The following is an 18,402-nucleotide window of genomic DNA, read 5'->3' as shown; positions in this document are numbered from 1 at the left end:
ACTTCGTTGAATTGGGGAAGAAAACATAAAAGTTTCGAAAATGGCCCTTGAAGTTTCAAATGTTTGTCACTTTTTAATACATTTGGAAATCAGGAGGTAATTTCGTAAGTTTGGGCAATTTTTCGAAAGTTTGGATGAAATAAGGCAGAAGTTTCGCATTTGGTCCTTGCTGTTTCGAAAGTTTGACAGATTACACCCACCTTCGAAAGTTGGGATAATTTTCGACATTTTAGGACAAAAGGCTGAAATTTCGAAAGCAGTCCCTGAAGTTTCGAAATTTTGGCTGTTCATACCCAATTTCGAAAATGGACTGATTTTGCTGAGAAAATGAAGAATATGCATTTCAGGCCCGTGCAGTTAATGCGAATTGACGCTTTTTACCCAGTTTCGTAAATGGAGAAGAGTTTCGCATTTTTGGCTGTTTTGGGCACACCGGATCACTGCAGAATTTTGAAATTGACAATTTCTACCCATTTTTGAGAAATTTTGTCAAAGTCGGTCCGTGAACGAAGCTAAAAATTAAATATTTTTTCGGTTTTCCGGATTGAAGCAAAAAGTTTAGGCCACATGTTAAGGGGAAGTTTTGACACAAAAAATTCCGAATAGAGCACGTTCTCTTTCCTTGTTGGTTTTATAATCAAATTTCGATTATAAAAAGGGGGAGAAATTTATATGAAAATTCGAAGTTGAATTTTTCATATTACGCGGATTTGAAGACCGAATTGACCTTGATTTTTTATAGTTTATGAAATGATTTGATTGGAGATTCAGAAGTGATTTCGGTTCAAGATGGGTTTGAAATTATTGAAGATTTTTAGGGTGTGTTTTTATGCTCAACTTTAGGTGATTATTTGGAGTTTGAGAAGCTCTTGATCATTCGTTGATGCTCGGTTCGTATGGTCTCACATCCTAGAACCCAGATTGAAGAATCATGGAATATTTGAAGATTTGAAGTTCATCTCTACATGTGTCACGCTTGAGACTCGGATCGCGTAGTTGCTCGATTTTGGAAGATTTGAAGTGGGTCATCCATTCCTAACTTTGAGGGGGAGAATGTTGGGTACAAAGTTATCCATGTATGACTTTGTAAATGGGTTGACTTTTGTAGAACCACTTTCATGTGGTGCATATAGAGAGTGAGATAGAGACATGTAAACACCTCTATATAGGGTGGGTTTATTCCACATGTAGAGGTGTGCTTGAGAGATGTAAAATTGAGTGTGTAAGTGTGTGTTATTTATGTAGATTTAGATCTAGATCCCTTTTTGTAACACCATACATAATCGAATGCATCTCTTAAACACCGAAATCACCATGTTCTTTGTGTGTTCTTAATTCCGCAAGCCAAACCAATGTTCATAATTCTCATCACTTTGGAGTTTTTGGCCTTAGTGTTTTCTAGGCATTGGAATTTCGGTCTTGGGGTCATCCATCAAAGGGTTTTCGGTTTGGTGCTTTCCATTGGGAGGTGATTTCGGTCCTAGGAGGGCCGAAATCCCTAGCTTAGTGGGGTACTAGGCTTAAACTATGAAGTAATGTTTTAACTCTCATGATTTGCACCAATTATTTGACTTGCTTGACTTTAAGTGTTTACTACAACATGATTTTCAACATGTATATATTTTTAATCATACAAATGATGCCCTTCAATGAATTATTATTGCATCAAAGTTACATAAATACACATTGTGGGTACACTTATACACAAGGCCCCTTAGACTTTGTTTGACCCAAAATTTTCTAGTTGTCACATTGTGATAGGCTAAGGATCTCCTCAGGAATTACATGTTAGAATTGTCTGATTTTGTGATGCCTTGTCGCCTAGGAAATTGCGTGTTTTGTCTTTGCTAGGAGTTTAGACTAAAGTTGTTAATTGCTAAGTGTATACTATATAGTTGTACATGATTAGTATTTTATAGCCCTAGAATGTCTGGTTTAGCCTTATTTCCCATTCCTTGTCTGGTTGTGGACTTGGGTTAGAATCATTTTTTTCGATCGTCTATCGGGTTATGGATCATGTACGACTGGTTACGCAAGTCAATCAGCGAATTTAGTCGATACTTCTTGTAGTGAATGAAAATAGTTGAGAATAATCCTAGGAGGAGTGTCTACGAGAGTATAGGTGTGTGATTCACCTATTTGTGGTCTAGTTTAGTGACTTAAGGCTTTGAGATGAATTTTGGGTTGACTATGGATAGACGTGGAAGGTAGTATGGGCTCATACTACTGAAAGCACAAGATTCGTCCGAGATTCAGGAAGAGTCCCAAGGCTAATAAGGAGCTAGTAGGAATGTGCGTATTTTATGGCCTAGTTTTGACCTTTTTCCTTGTATGTTTCAGTATGGTGGTGATTACCCGAGGTACTCACACTACCGATCTGGAGAGGCCGGGGACTTGTGATGAGGAGATTCGCAACATCATTGCTACCGAGGTTGTCGCAACAATCAAGGAGTTGATCTCGGAGATGTTTGGGTCTATCAAGATCACGTTGATTGAGTTATTTGACGAGCGTTATGTTGTCGTCGTCGAGGCTTCCGCTGCCGCAGCCACCGCCGCCATTGCTGCTGCGAGACCACATAGGGTGATTCGATGTAGTACTTGGAATTCAATAACACGAATCCCCCGGATTTCGACGGTGTCAAGGACCCGATTTCTGCCGTGAGGTTGATTTCTAATGTCAGTATGACCTAAATTACTCTACTTTCCACAAGTATTTCATTATTGTCACTAACTTAAAGCGTATTATATGTTGTCACTGAGGCTGCCGCCACCGCAGCCGTTGCCGCTGCAAGACCACATGGGGTTGATTTGATGTAGTACCGAGAATTCAACAACACGAAACCCCCGCAGTTCGACGACGTCAAGGACCTGATTTCTGTTGTGAGGTTGATTTCTGATGTCATTATAACCTAAATTACTCTACTATCCAAAAGTATTTCATTGATGTCCCTAACTTGAAGCGTAATAGCTAGTAACCAAGGTGACATGTATTAATAACCGTGTCCAAAAAAAAAAAGATTTCATGTCCAAAAAAATCTGACGTGATAGTTTCAGAGCCATTGTATTGATTTGAGGGTCAAGTCCAAAAAAAGGGTGTCTAAATATAAACCTTATATATATATATATATATATATATATATATATATATATATATATATATATATATATATATATATATATATATATATATATACTAGTTTATAACCCGTGAGAACCACGGTTATAAAATTAATTAAACTTTCATATTAAAAAATCAAAATTATTAATCAATTATTTTAAATAAATTATTACTTAAAAGATATTTTTTTTGTTATATAGAATTATAATCGTTGATTTAAATAAATACGTGAAGTTATATCACCTTATAATCTGTATCAATTTTATTTTATTTTTTAATCTAATGTTATTAATTTAATATAATTAAAGTGAAAAAGTTTAAAATTTAATGTAATTAGGGTGGGAAATTTTAATTTTGAAATTTGAAATTGATAATTAATATGTTGACAAGTGGCATGATATGAGACATTTAATATTAATGATGAGGTCTAATATAATGACACTTGTCAATAAGAGAATAAATCTATTTATTTATTAGAATATCTTCCTATTCTAATAAAAGAGTAGTTTTATTCTCCTTTTGACATGTATCACCATATTAAGCCTCCTAATTAATGCATATTTTATTATTTTTTTGTCATGTGTCATAATATTATGTCTCTTAATTAATGAATGTCACTTGTCAATCTATTGATTTTTCATTTTAAATTTTAAATTTTCCACGTTAATAAGATTAAATTAATAACATTAAAATAAAATATATAAAATGATATAATTTTACACATTTATTTAAATCAATGATTATAATTTTATATAACTAAAAAAATCTTTTAATTAATAATTTATTTAAAATAACTTATTAATAATTTTGAGTTTTTACTATAAAAATTGAATTAATTTTGTAACCGTGGTTCCCGCGGGTTACAAACTAGTTTATATATATATATATATATTCTTATTCTAATAAAAGAATAAGTTTATTCTCCTTTTGACATTTGTCACACTATTATACCTCATAATTAATGTGATGCTACTTGTCAAACCTATTAATTCTCCATTTTAAATTTCAAAATTTAAATTTCCCACTTCATTTACATTAAATTAGTAACATTAGAATAAAAATTAAAATAAAGTTAATACAAATTATAAGGTGATATAATTTTACGTATTTATTTAAATCAAACTAAAAAGAAAAATCAAATAGTCGCAATATATTGTATGTAATACCTATATTTATGAGTATTATCTAAAAAAATATTTATTTTTGTTGACCATCATCTATCAATTTAGTTTTTCTTTTTATTAGTTATTTAATAAAATAATAAAATAATAAAATAAAACATAATTTTTTAACTTCTTTTGGAGTTAATTAGTTTTTAAATATTTCTATTTAATAGTATATACATACACGTCTATATAATTTTTTTGGGTCTTTTTATAACGTGGGCTATATATATAGTCTTATCGTACACCCTTTAGAGACATTCATGGGTTGTTTTAACGAACGAAAAACAATAAAAATAAATAAATAAATAATGATTCCGTTGCTGAAACCATTTTTGAGAATATAAAACAACTATTTTACCTGTAGTGCTGTACTACCCTTTTGGTGTTGTTGTTGTGTTCCAGCCTCCAAAGCCTCCAAAGCTACAGTAGCCATCATTGTTGACAAAATGAAACCTACGGGACAAGTTTTTCTTCCCACCCTATGATGAACACAATTAACAGACACAACTACAATGGTGGCTGCCAAGACTATAAATAGAGACTTCATTCTTCAGTTGTATACATCCCAAAAACACAGAGAAACAGATAGTATAACACTTAGAGTGAGAGTGTGAGAGTTGGTTTTTTTGTAATAGTTGAGTGTGAGAGTTGCTCCTCCTATTGTAATTCTATTTTCGTGTTTAATAGAAGAGTTTTCCGACCCCAACAACTGGTATCAGAGCCCCGTTTGGTGTCCAGGGAATTCTTTACGAATTTCTCTGTTTTTTCGTCAAATTTTTTTTGTCTCAAAATCCATTTTTGAGTACACCGTTGGAAAGGGCTTGTTTCAAGGATTCCGAAAATATATTTTTCGTAATTTTTTGACCACGGGAAGACCTCCAAAACGTCGGTCAAAGTTTGGTCAAAATCGCCGGAAAATATCGTCGGAAAAACCAGTCGCCGAAAAGCCTCGCCGGAGAAGAAGGAGTGACGTCATCAGTGACGTCAACAGTGACGTCATCATTGACCAGAGTTTCAGATATTTTCAGTTTAGCCACTGAAGTTTCCGAAAATTTCAAACAGGTCCCTCTGTTTCTAAAACACTGCAGTTCGGTCCCTGTTTGTTCCGAAAGTAACCTGTTTGCTCCCTAGACTTCAGAAAAGTTTCAGAAAGGTCCCTGGTTGGCAGAAACCTTTCAGATTAGTCCCTGTAAGCTGCGAAAATTACAGTTTAGTCCCTATAATTCTGAAAAGTTACAAATTAATCCATAACTTTTCAAGAAAGTATATTTTGAGCCCGAAAAATTCTACCCAACCATTTTTGACGCTTCCGAATCCAACCGAGAGCTCGGTTTATCTAATTTTTCCTTGAAATATTTGTAAAATAAATGTGCAATTATTTTCGATGGAATCTACAAGTACGATTACGATGGTTCGACTTACGCCCACAAATTACAACATGTGGAAGCCAAGGATGGAAGATTTGCTTAATCTGAAAGATTTAGCAGAGCCTATAGAAAAGCAAGGCGTCAAACCCAACACAAAGACAGACGAAGTTTGGACGAGAATAAACAGGAAAACGGTGGCACAAATTCGACAGTGGATCGACCACAGTGTTTTTCATCATGTCTCTCAAGAGACAGACGCGTACAAACTTTGGGAGAAGCTCGAGAATATGTATCAGGCAAAGACGGCAAGCAACAAGACCTTGCTGATGAGGCGCCTTGTAAACCACAAGTTACGAAGTGGTACGTCCATAACCGAGCATACGAGTCAGTTCCAGGATCTCGTAAACCAGCTCGGTGCTGCTGATTGGGTTCTCAAAGACGAGGAACAAGCCATATTGCTCTTGAGTTCTCTACCAGATAATTGGGAGACGCTTGTTGTGACTCTCAGCAATTCTGCCCCCGGTGGTAAAGTGACAATGGAGATGGTCACAGATGCCCTAATGAACGAGGAAGCCAGAAGGAAAGAAGCTGGTACAGACCAGTCTTTTGCCCTCGTGTCAGAAAACAAAGAAAGAGGCGGAGGCAGAACTGGAGGCTGAGGTCGAGGTAGAGGCAGAGGTAGACATGGTCAAAGTAGAGGAAGATCCCAAGATCGTGGGAAATCACGAGATCGAGGGAAATCGCGAGAGCGAGGTAAATCTTCAAATACATGGTTCGAAGGCTATTGCAATCATTGTAATTATTATGGCCACAAAAGGAGTGATTGCCGAAGGTTCTTACGAGAGCAGCCCGAGACAAGCCAGAATCCAAGCAGGGAGAATGGTGAAACCATGGTCACCATAACACAAGACGTTGCCCTTGTTACATACGAGGAGGAAGCATGCCTACATGTTGAAACTCATGATGATGAGTGGGTGATTGATAGCGCTGCATCATATCATTCGACTCCAAACCGGGATTTATTCAGTACTTATAAACCCGGAGACCATGGTACCGTGAAGATGGGAAACACCAGTTTCTCAAGCATTGCTGGTATTGGTGATGTGCATTTAAAGACCAATGTTGGATGTACATTGGTGTTGAAAGATGTTCGGCATGTCCCAGAACTGAGAATGAATCTTATCTCAGTTGGAGCTCTTGGCGTCCAAGGATATGATAATCAATTCAAAAATGGCACCTGGAAGTTGTTGAAAGGTGTTATGGTTGTTGCAAGGGGAAAACTTGATGGTACTCTTTATAAAAGTCATGCAAAGTTGCTTCAACCAAGTCTCAATGTTGTTAAAGAAGAGACATCACCAAACTTGTGGCATAGAAGACTAGGCCACATGAGCGAGAAGGGATTGACGACTCTTGCAAAGAAGGAGTCCATTTCAATGGCAAAAGATGTTGCCTTGGATCCTTGTAAATACTGCCTATTCGGGAAACAACACAGAGTTTCCTTTAGCTCCACAAGAAAGAACCGCTCTGAGTTGCTGAGCCTTGTCCACTCCGACGTATGTGGACCCATTGAAGTAGAATCTCTTGGTGGAAGCCGGTATTTTGTGACATTCATTGACGATGCGTCACGAAAGATATGGGCATACTGTTTGAGAACGAAGGACCAAGTATTGGACCGCTTCAAAGCTTTTCATGCAATGGTGGAAAGACAAACAGGCAAGAAGCTAAAATGTCTCCGATCAGATAATGGAGGCGAATACTATTCCCGTGAGTTCTCTAAATACTGCACGGAACATGGTATCAGACATGAAAAGACTGTCCCACGAACCCCACAACACAATGGTGTAGCAGAACGGATGAATCGCACCATTGTTGAGAAAGTTCGATGCATGCTCAGCATGAGTAAACTCCCAAAGCCATTCTGGGGTGAAGCTGTATTGACATCTTGCTATCTAATAAATAGGTCACCTTCCGCTCCATTGAATTTTGAAGTTCCGGAGAAGATATGGACGGGTAAAGACATATCATATTCTCACTTGAGAGTATTTGGGTGCAAGGCGTTTGCACATGTATCAAGTGAATTGCGGAAGAAATTGGACCTCAAATCCACTGCATGCATCTTTATTGGATATGGAGATGAAGAGTTCGGGTACAGGCTATGGGACCCATAACTAAATAAGGTTATTCGAAGCAGAGATGTGGTTTTCTATGAAAACCAGTATTATGATTTCAAGGCACCGGTTAACAAGCAACAAAGCTCCAAAGTTTCAGATATAATATCTGAAAATAAAGAAGATGTTTCCGCTGAAGAAGTGGATGAAGAAGTCGATGATGCATATCAAGAAGGTGTTGATGAGGGGGAGCTTCCACCCCTGGATAATTCAGATCCACTGCCAGAAGTTGCAAACGAAGGAACTCAAGTTAGACGATCCGAACGAGTACGTGCTCCATCAACAAGATATCCGACTTCAAACTACATCCTTCTTACTAGTGAGGGGGAGCCAAAGAGTTTTCAAGAAGCTCAATCTCATATTGACAAAGCAAATTGGCAGAAGGCCATGGAAGAAGAAATGAATTCTTTGCAGAAGAATCAAACATATGAGTTGGTAAACCTCCCCAAAGGAAAGAAAGCCTTGAAAAACAAGTGGGTTTTCAAGTTGAAGAAAGACGGCAAGGGAAATACTATGAAGTATAAGGCGAGACTCGTTGTCAAAGGTTTCCAACAAAAAGAAGGAATCGACTTTGATGAAATTTTTTCGCCAGTTGTGAAGATGATGTCTATCCGAGTTGTACTCAGATTAGTTGCCAGTTTAGATCTTGAACTTGAGCAGATGGATGTGAAAACAGCCTTTCTCCATGGTGATTTGGATGAAGAAATATACATGGAGCAACCTGATGGCTTTAAAGTCCCAAAGAAAGAGCATCTCGTCTGTAAATTAAAGAAGAGCCTTTATGGTCTTAAGCAAGCCCCAAGGCAGTGGTACAAGAAGTTTGATTCATTTATGATGAATCATGAGTACAAGAGAACTGTTGCAGACCATTGTGTCTATCTGAAGAAGTTTCCAGATGGGAAATTTGTCATCCTTTTGCTCTACGTGGATGATATGTTGATAGTGGGCCAAGATGCAATGATGATCAACAACTTGAAGAAGGATTTGTCTAAGTTCTTTGATATGAAAGACTTAGGCCAAGCACAACAGATATTGGGCATGAAAATTATCCATGATAGAAAATCAAGAAAATTGTTCTTATCACAGGAAGAGTATGTTGAACGTGTGATCAAAAGGTTCAACATGGAAAATGCCAAGCCCGTTGATACGCCCTTGGCTAACCACTTCAAGTTGAGTAAGAAAAATTGTCCATCTTCTGAGAAAGAAAAAGAAGAGATGAAGGCAGTCCCCTATTCCTCAGCCGTAGGAAGTCTTATGTATGCAATGGTGTGTACAAGACCAGATATTGCTCATGCTATCGGTGTTGTGAGTAGATATCTAGCTAATCCGGGAAAACAACATTGGGAAGCAGTCAAATGGATACTTCGATACCTGAAGGGTAGTTCGAAACTAAGTTTATGCTACGGGGGAGCAAAGCCAATCGTGGAAGGTTATACAGATGCCGATATGGCAGGAGATCTTGATAGTAGGAAATCTACATCAAGTTACATTTTTACTTTGGCAGGGGGAGCTATCTCGTGGCAATCCAAGTTACAGAAGTGTGTCGCACTGTCAACAACAGAAGCCGAGTATATTGCTGCCGTTGAAGCTGGGAAGGAGCTTATATGGATGAAACGGTTTCTTCAAGAATTAGGCTTTCCACAAGAAGAGTACATCATTCATTGCGATAGTCAGAGTGCTATGGACCTGAGTAAGAACTCGATGTACCATTCCCGTACAAAACATATTGATATACGTTATCACTGGCTTAGAGAAGCAATTGAGGGACGAGAATTGAAGTTGTTAAAGATCAACACCAATAACAATCCTGCAGACATGTTGACAAAGGTGGTGACACAAGAGAAACACAGACTATGTGCTGACATAGTTGGGATGAGGATTGTTGGACGGAGACTGGAGGGGGAGATTTGTTGTGTTCCAGCCTCCAAAGCCTCTAAAGCTACAGTAGTCATCATTGTTGACAAAATGAAACCTACGGGACAAGTTTTTCTTCCCACCCTATGATGAACACAATTAACAGACGCAACTACAATGGTGGCTGCCAAGACTATAAATAGAGACTTCATTCTTCAGTTGTAGACATCCCAAAAACACAGAGAAACAGATAGTATAACACTTAGAGTGAGAGTGTTAGTGAAAGGGTTGGTTTTTTGTAATAGTTGAGTGTGAGAGTTGCTCCTCCTATTGTAATTCTATTTTCGTGTTTAATAGAAGAGTTTTCCGACCCCAACAGTTGCTTCATTCAAAGGTCGATGATGCCTCAAACATACTTGGTTTCACTTGGGGAATTCTAGTTCATTCTTAGTTTTGGTTTCCATTTCTAATTTCTAGATCAACACTAGCTTTGTCTAGGCTATTTTATCTACATCTCTCTCCTTAATACACTATCTCAATGTATTGTGTTTGTCCAGCTACCTGCCGGCTATCTTTAATGAATGTTTTATTTTTGCCGTTAAAAAAAAAAACTTAAGCTGCAAAAAGTTCAATTACCGACGTGGATCGAATAATAAAATATGTATTTTCTTTTGTTACTTTATTCAAATCAAATAATACTAATTTGTTAAAATTAGCCGACTATATTTTAGTGGTACGGAAAAAATCAGAATCAAAAGCGCCGAATTTGATTTTGCCCCCAAAAATTACACAAACGCTTTAGAAGTGTTTTGGGTTTTCGCTGAACTCACATGTAAACTCAATCTTTCCCTCCTCCCATATCAAAATCCCCAAAATTTCAACATCAAAATTCATCCCTCCAAACTCCAAATCCAAATCCAAATCTCCAATATTTAATATGTCTTCTAATCTCGACTCTCATTCTCTGTGGAAACCGGGAAGATGGAGGGAGCCATCTCTCTATGCCAATTCCATGATAACAAAGAGAACATCCCTCCATTTTTATCCATTTCCAAAACCACCGATAATAAGCTCAGTGCGAGGATGACATTGAAGAAGAAGAAGAGGAAGAGCAACCACAGAGTACCTCTAAAAGATATTACTAATCTCATCGTCGATTCTCTGATCCAATTGCCGGCGGCGACTTCACCTATGTTTCCTTGTTTACAGTCGCGTTCAATTTGTAAGGCGACAGCTGGTAATCGCAATTTGATGGAGGAAGCTCGTTGCAGGTCGTTGAGGTTTGGTTTTAGATGATTATTTATCTAGATATGTAGAATGATAGGATACATCGCTGAAGGCTGAAATAGTGAATTGGGTAGGTATTGAGTTTTGTACAATTTATATGTTGGTTCGATTGGATTATATAATTTGTATACTTCTTAACATGTTTTTGATAGTTTTTTTACGGGTTAAATCATAAATGCATATCTATGTAATTATGTTTTTTTTTTCAACTTATTTAAACGATCATTATCGTATTTGTTATAATGTATGTGTTTATGTGTACAAAACACCTAAACACACATTGCCTTGAAAAACATATGTTGAATTATGGTTCATTGAACACTAGATACGAAATCCAAATGCTCCCATATTTACAGGAACAATCATTTATTTGATTAAATTTTAAAATATGTTTTTGGTTTGTGAATTTGTTTTTTTGGCAACATGCATCGAATATTGTTGTAGTTGTGTAGCACTGGAAGTAATTCCCAATAAATATAAACGCAAGCTTAGCCTTGATTGATACGACAACGTTACTAATAGAAAGGGTAAAAGTGTGCTCTTTTGTATCAAATTTGAACTAGTAACTTATCCCAACATAGAAGTGATTAATATTAGCATAATAGAAGTAAAATGGTCTCTATCAAGTCTGAATTCTAAAGAAAAATCAATGGTGATAATCCAAGACCATACATATTGATAGACATAAATACTATTTATTTGTTGAATAGACTGATTAATGGAAAAAAAAAATCATGACTATACATTGTAATGTTCACATAACACATCAGAAATAAAATAATAATAATAAAATCAAAGATTAATGTTGTGAAGAAGTTCAATATCAATTCTTGATTGTTTGAATGCTTGGTCATAATTCGTGAAATAAAGACGCTTCCCAAAACATATTGAGAAAATGTGAAATAAAGGCACTTCCCAAAACATGAAATAAAGGCACTTCTCAAAGCAATTACATGTTTGTAAAGTGCATATATTTCAAGAATATTTAGAATATTAGCAATTTTTTAATTAAAAAGTAAAATTATCAATGAAATTTGGAAATTTTCCGAACTGCAAGTTGGAAAGAGCTTAATGATTCAAAACTTTGGACCCTGAGTGTAGGAAACCATAAGATGATGTTTGCGGGTGCTTGTAAATTGTGATGTTTAGCAAATTCGAATTTGATTGTCAATTATTCTATATTCATTTACTTCGGTAACAAATTCAAGTTTAGGTATGTGACCATTTTGATCAATCAATCATTAATCCTAGTCCTAGATACAACTAAACAAGCTTTTCATGGCTATTTCAATGATGAAGATGAGGTGCATTCATGTCTTTTATCCAAACTAGAGATCAAGAGCGAGATGTTCCATCTTATTCCACCTTTTTGAGTAGAATAAAATATTACAATTTTGGCTCCATGGACATTTGTCCGAGTCCAACGCATGTAAAACACAGTACAAGCACAAGACCATATGTCAATTGCCATATCCTATCAAACAAGACCTAAAAGATGCTTCATTAGGTTTTACACAAACTGAAAAATCATTTCAAGTTAACGATTGATAACAAACATGGGATGCATTGTGATTTTAAATGCCTAATACAATGTTTTGAGAGGTGAATACTGAATACTACACTAAACACAACATCCATAAGCTAAATAAATACAAAAACAAAACTCAAACAAGATCAAGTTGGCCACTTTCAACTAGTGGTTTTATCGACTTGTAACGAAGTGCATAAATATCTCCTGCGTACATGTCTAGCGGATTTTCTTCTCCACTATCATATCAAACACGGTTTCATGTCACAAAATGACAAAATAACTAAGTACTCTTTTTTATATGTAACGAAATGGCAACAAACTATTTCACGTCGTTAAACTTTCTAATTTTTACTTTATTTGTGAACTTCAAATTATTTTAATAGATAAATTAAAATAATATACTTATAACAAAATTAAAAAGTTTAGTCACCTAGATGTTACAAAATGGAATAGTTGATTGCCATTTCATGACCTTAACCATTCTTTTAACATAAAAAAATAAAAAAATAAAAATTACCTGTCATCAACCGGAAGACCACCTAAAAACTTCCTGCTTCTGCAAATCACAAACGCATCTAACTTCGGTTCCATGACTGAAATTCATACGTTGCGAAAAAATATCAGGCGTAAATAAAAATAGCTAAATGCAAGAAATAGCAACATACTTTGTAATTATATGATTATATCCTAATTCCATTTATTTCTATTACAACATTAAATTTTCAACCTTTTTCTTATTAAGGCATTGTACTTTGAGAAATCTATCAGATTATAACATTGTATATATATGTATATATATATATAAACATAAGTATTTTAGTTCAGGTAAAAAAGAAACGGAAATTACCCATGTCATCTTCTTCACTTATAACAGATTGTTTCAAATGGGACTTGTATCGATCAGGCAATTTAGACAATACAGATTCGTCTAAATGTTGTTTCATATCTTCAATGGATCTGTAAAAACAGTGAACATAAATTTTGAGAAATTTTCATTGTGTAATTTCAGGTTAAAAGTCAGATGAGAATTGGAATGTTACCGTTTAGCAAACTTTTGTTCTTGCCTAGACAGCCTTGTCCAAAGTTCAGCAGTTTTTTGGATGTGAAACATGAATTTCTCAATCTGTAATACAGATTGAAAATAAATGCAGGTGTATTAGGTCATTTCTGAAACAATAATGAAATAATCGCAAGTCTTGATATGTATTTAGTGTAAAATACCTTCTGAAGACGAGTCCTTAGATATGATCTTAACAAAAACATAGTTCTGTCTATATCCATCTGATAAAGGGAAACCGTAAGTGGGTCTTCGCCATTGTTCATGAACTCTTCCACAGTTTCTTCCTGGTTGCAGAAAGAAAGAGATTACCACGATATTTGCGACAAAAGGAAAAGTACCCATGATTGAAATCAGAAATTGGAGTTAAATCATCATATTACAGTGTTTGATAGTTTCAATTTTAAACAAATCGTAGGTTCTAGGCCATGGGTATCCTTCATAACCATGAAAACAAAAAAACTCGAATATAAACGGAAAACATCTTCGAGAATTAGGGCTGAAATGGATGCACGTACCATCAATTGAATCTGTTCTCTGGACCTCTGAACTAAAGAAGACTCAAATTGAAGGATCTCTGGGGATGCCTTCTCGTTGCGCCATGAACGTTTGAGGAGATCTGCATCTGTGGTGGAAATCAAGGTCTCATAGTCGTCCATTGCCGAGGATCCGCCTGTACCCTTGTCTGAACCCGACTCCATGTGATCTCAACCGAGTAACAGTTTTTCTGCAAGTCTCGAATTTGAAGAAAGTAATGAACAGAAACAGATATCATTGAGCTAGATGAAAATTTAGGGTTTTGGCGCCAAATTTCCCTGGTTTCTCCCCTTTTACATTATTAGCCACCAAATTTATTTCATTTCATGGAAATTAAATAGAACCGCACAAGCATGAAATTTTTTGTCGCTTTTCAATTTAAAACGACAATATAAGATTATTCAGATGTTTAATGACTAAAAATCCATTATAGTTTTTGACTAAAAATCTATTATATTTTTTACTTTTCCTTGTTTTTTTCGGTTTAATCATTTAATTTTCATTTATGCTAAAAAAACTTTTAACCGTTTAATTTTCATTTGCGCTAAAAAAACTACTAAATCTTTTAATAAAAGTTCTATTACGACCACTAAGACTTACATTTGTGCTAAAAAAAAACCTAAATTCTTATTTTGTGCTAAAAAATCACTCATAAATTGATGATTAAACCGAACTTTAGAAAAAATATAGTGTTTTTTTCGTAATTAAAATCGGCTCTAACAGATAACAAATAGGTAACAGTGGCTGCACTGAAACGTTTTACAAAAAAATTGTGATTTTTTGAGAACTTATTAAAAATTAGTGGTTAAACCGAACTTTTAGAAAAATAATCTGTTTTTTTCATAATTATCCTTTATTTATAAGGAGCAATTTTTATTTTTGGCATATGTAGTTAAAATTCTGTAACTCAAAATTTATCCTAGATAAATCAAATTTTCTTATAGGACCTAGTTTGCATGACTTTCCCGATTTTATATGATTCGTAGTAAAAACAAAATAAAATAAAAACCAAAGTCTTAAAATCCGAAAACATTGAATTTGAAATGTTAATTGAAGAAATTTGACTATAACTATAGGGTAATATCACATTTTTCATTATGACAGGAATTTTCATAACTTCTCACATATTAAAAGTATTCATTTTTAAATTGTGTTTGTGATTTTAGTGTTATCAATGTACTTTTAAAACATTATTAATTATCAATATAAATAAGTTTTTACGGAAATAATAATAATAATAATAATAATAATAATAATAATAATAAATAAACTTCAAATCATTATCAAAGTTTACATTTTTCGGTGTTACAACAATATCAACAACTATAGTAAAAAGGAAAAAGATTACACAACATTCTCTGATTTCCATTGTGATCTTTTTGGCAACAAACTATATCTTCACTTTCATACCTGAGTACATAGCACAAACTATATAAGTCTGAAGACTCATGAGCTACATGGGGTTCTAATCCATGCTTTAATAAATTTTAAATATTGTTACTTGTATTATACTAAGGACTTTAGCTCATAAAGTCCTAACACACATGAGTGTTCGATAAACATGGCATGCACAAAGCTAACAACATAACTTGGCCTAGGAAGAACAAATTATTTTGTGCCACTTAGGTAACATAACTTGTCGTGATTTCCTTCTTAGAAATCTTAGTTGTTAATCCCTTCAATTGTCCTCAAGATTCGACGCTCTAACTAAGAAATCACCCAATTATCACTAAGTATCGCCTATACCCTGATGTAGTGTATTTTGAGTTGAAAAATATGAGTTTACGTCTTTTATTTTCCTTATGATACAGTCGCCACGTCGTGGTGATATCATGACCACACGGTGGTGATCGGCGAAGCCTTTTGTCATGTTTTAATGGCTTCCGCGACACTTTCCATCCGTCACAGAAAGGTTTTTGTCACTAAAGTCTTCAACAACCTACTTTCACTACGTCGTGGTTCTTTCAAAGTACATTGCCCACATTTTAACATCAAATAAATTACTGCTTCCCACGTTGTTACACCACCTCCACCACGTCGTGATTTCAGACCACCACATTGTGGTTACTGAAACTTCAAAATTTGGTCTATTTAATCCTATTTTCCCTCTCTACCCTTTTAGTCATACCTATTGATCAATTCTCCCACTCCTTAATTTTATATCATCATCTTTAAGCATAAAGACATAATTTATACTTTCAACAAAGATTCAACTTATGAATCATAGTAAATGACCCAAATGCCCTTCTTAATGATTAAGTTCTTAACAACACATTATACTTTATAATTATACCACATATACATACACACTTATATACATTACTCATAACTTATTTAATCAAACTAGGAAATTACACATATCCAAAATGTAAATGTCACTACGAAATTTTGTTGATAGATTAGTGACATTATTGGAGTCAATAACCTTTCCTTCATGGTTATTGAAATGAACTTCATAATCGGCATCAGAAAATTGACTAATTTCAATGAGATTGTACTTCAATCCTTTCACATAAGACACATTTAAGAACTAAACAGTCTTGCATTTGATTGTACTAAAACCTTTTGTTTTTTCTTTTCCATTGTCTCCATAGGTGACTACATGACCATCTTTCTTCACATAATCCTCCACGCGAGACTTGAATCATGTCATATGTCGAGAGCATCCACTGTCTAAATACCAGATGTGCTCTTGACCCTGCACCTCTCATAAACAATTAGAAAACTTTATTGACCCATTTTGCAACGGGTTTAATAGCAGAAGACGTATAACATGTGAAATCTCCATTTTCACGACCTGAAAACATATTTTTCTTTATGCTTATCTAAAACAAGGTATTTCTTTATTTTGCGGAATTTGTCCCATAAAAGGATTTCCGAATAAATATTTTTCATTGATTATTTAAAAACTTGGGATGTCATAATTAATATAAGAAACATAAGCATAAACATAGTCATTACAAGCTTTACAATATCTTATTATAAGAATGACATATATCTCCTCGAATCTCTCATCAAATCCAAACATAACTGAGTGGGTCAGGCTTGGGAGTCTGCTGAGATACATAAGGATTTCAATCCCATAATATTATTATAATAATATTCCTTAATTATCAAACCTACAAAACCATCTGTTACCAAATTATATATATATATATATATATATATATATATATATATATGTCACACCCCCAAACCGGAACAGAGGAAACGTTCGGGGGTGGAGGACGTCATGCGTAGTATCACAACAATTGTATCATAGCAAGCATAGTAAACACAACCAGACATTGAATACATATATGAAAAAGGTTTACATTGTTTAATACATAGTTTTGTTCATATCAAAAGCAAAATAGAAAGACGTGACTCTAACGCTCCAACTTCTGCAAAACTCTTGGGAAAACCTGTCTACTAATTTCCTGAGAATACAAGCAGTTTTGAAGAATATCAGCATAAAGCTGGTGAGTTCATAAGCATTTAGTTTTGGTGGAAAAATGTTCTTTGATCCTTTTTGGAAAGCGTTCCTCAAGAAAATCCTATATTTTCTTATAAAAAACGTGTTTGAAAACCCATTCCTTCCATGACTTCCAGATTCGTACAAGATATGTACAATCCAAGGAGTCGTGGAAGGAATATGAATATCCATTGATTACATGTTGAACAATCTGATTTTGAATAGTCGGGTTATCCCGGGAAAATCCTATATTTTCCCTAAAGGTTGATGATTGATTATCCGTTCTAAACTGAGGTACGCGAGTATCTACCATACTCGAAAAGCAGTTTTCTTTCAAAAACCCTGGTTACACCAAGAGAGGTATATTAGCCTTATTACATAAATAAAACTAAATAAAAGAAAACCGTGATGAACTAAGTCCTGAAGATATTATTATTAATACCCTCCAGTAATCTATCGGTTATTACTTTGAGGTTAGTTCATTTGATTCATTATTACAAAAGTAAATCTTTGTTATCTAGGTTGCGTGTTTTCTAACCATACATTAAACTGGATATGGCACGAAACGGGGTCAGTATCTTTTATGACTTTGTCACCCGTAGACCTGCCGGTCCCACTGTAGCTAGCAACGAGGTGCGGGATAGTCAGTCCCGTATAGATCTATACACAATAGTCACGCTCTCCCTCCAAGAGATTCTGGTTACAAGGGTTAGTCCTACACTCTCGAATCCGGTGGAGTGTTACCAAGGACGTGTCTCCAACTTAAAATAACAAATTTACAAGTAATAATACCGAAAATCCTGTTTATGTTTTGTATAAATCCTTTATAAAATACCACACTTTATGACAAGATTTATAAGTTC

At 34.9% G+C, this 18,402-nt stretch overlaps 1 protein-coding gene across 1 annotated transcript; it reads right to left on the bottom strand.

The window, feature by feature from the left end:
* Window positions 1-12,437: 12,437 nt before the first annotated feature.
* SLD5 (DNA replication protein-like protein) lies at window positions 12,438-14,394 on the bottom strand. The gene is made up of 6 exons (XM_079068211.1): window positions 14,067-14,394; window positions 13,713-13,835; window positions 13,532-13,614; window positions 13,339-13,448; window positions 13,009-13,084; window positions 12,438-12,727 (listed from the first exon to the last, which is right to left on the bottom strand). Exons 1-6 carry the CDS (start codon window positions 14,247-14,249, stop codon window positions 12,625-12,627), a joined length of 678 nt encoding a protein of 225 aa, XP_078924337.1. The 5' UTR covers window positions 14,250-14,394; the 3' UTR covers window positions 12,438-12,624.
* Window positions 14,395-18,402: the final 4,008 nt, after the last annotated feature.

Source organism: Lactuca virosa, chromosome 8 (genome assembly GCF_052849685.1).
Source record: "Lactuca virosa cultivar CGN04683 chromosome 8, Lactuca_virosa_CGN04683_v6, whole genome shotgun sequence".
In the NCBI taxonomy this organism is placed as follows: domain Eukaryota; kingdom Viridiplantae; phylum Streptophyta; class Magnoliopsida; order Asterales; family Asteraceae; genus Lactuca; species Lactuca virosa.
The sequence above is the reverse complement of the archived record's forward strand: the minus strand, read 5'-3'. Positions and strand labels throughout refer to the sequence as shown.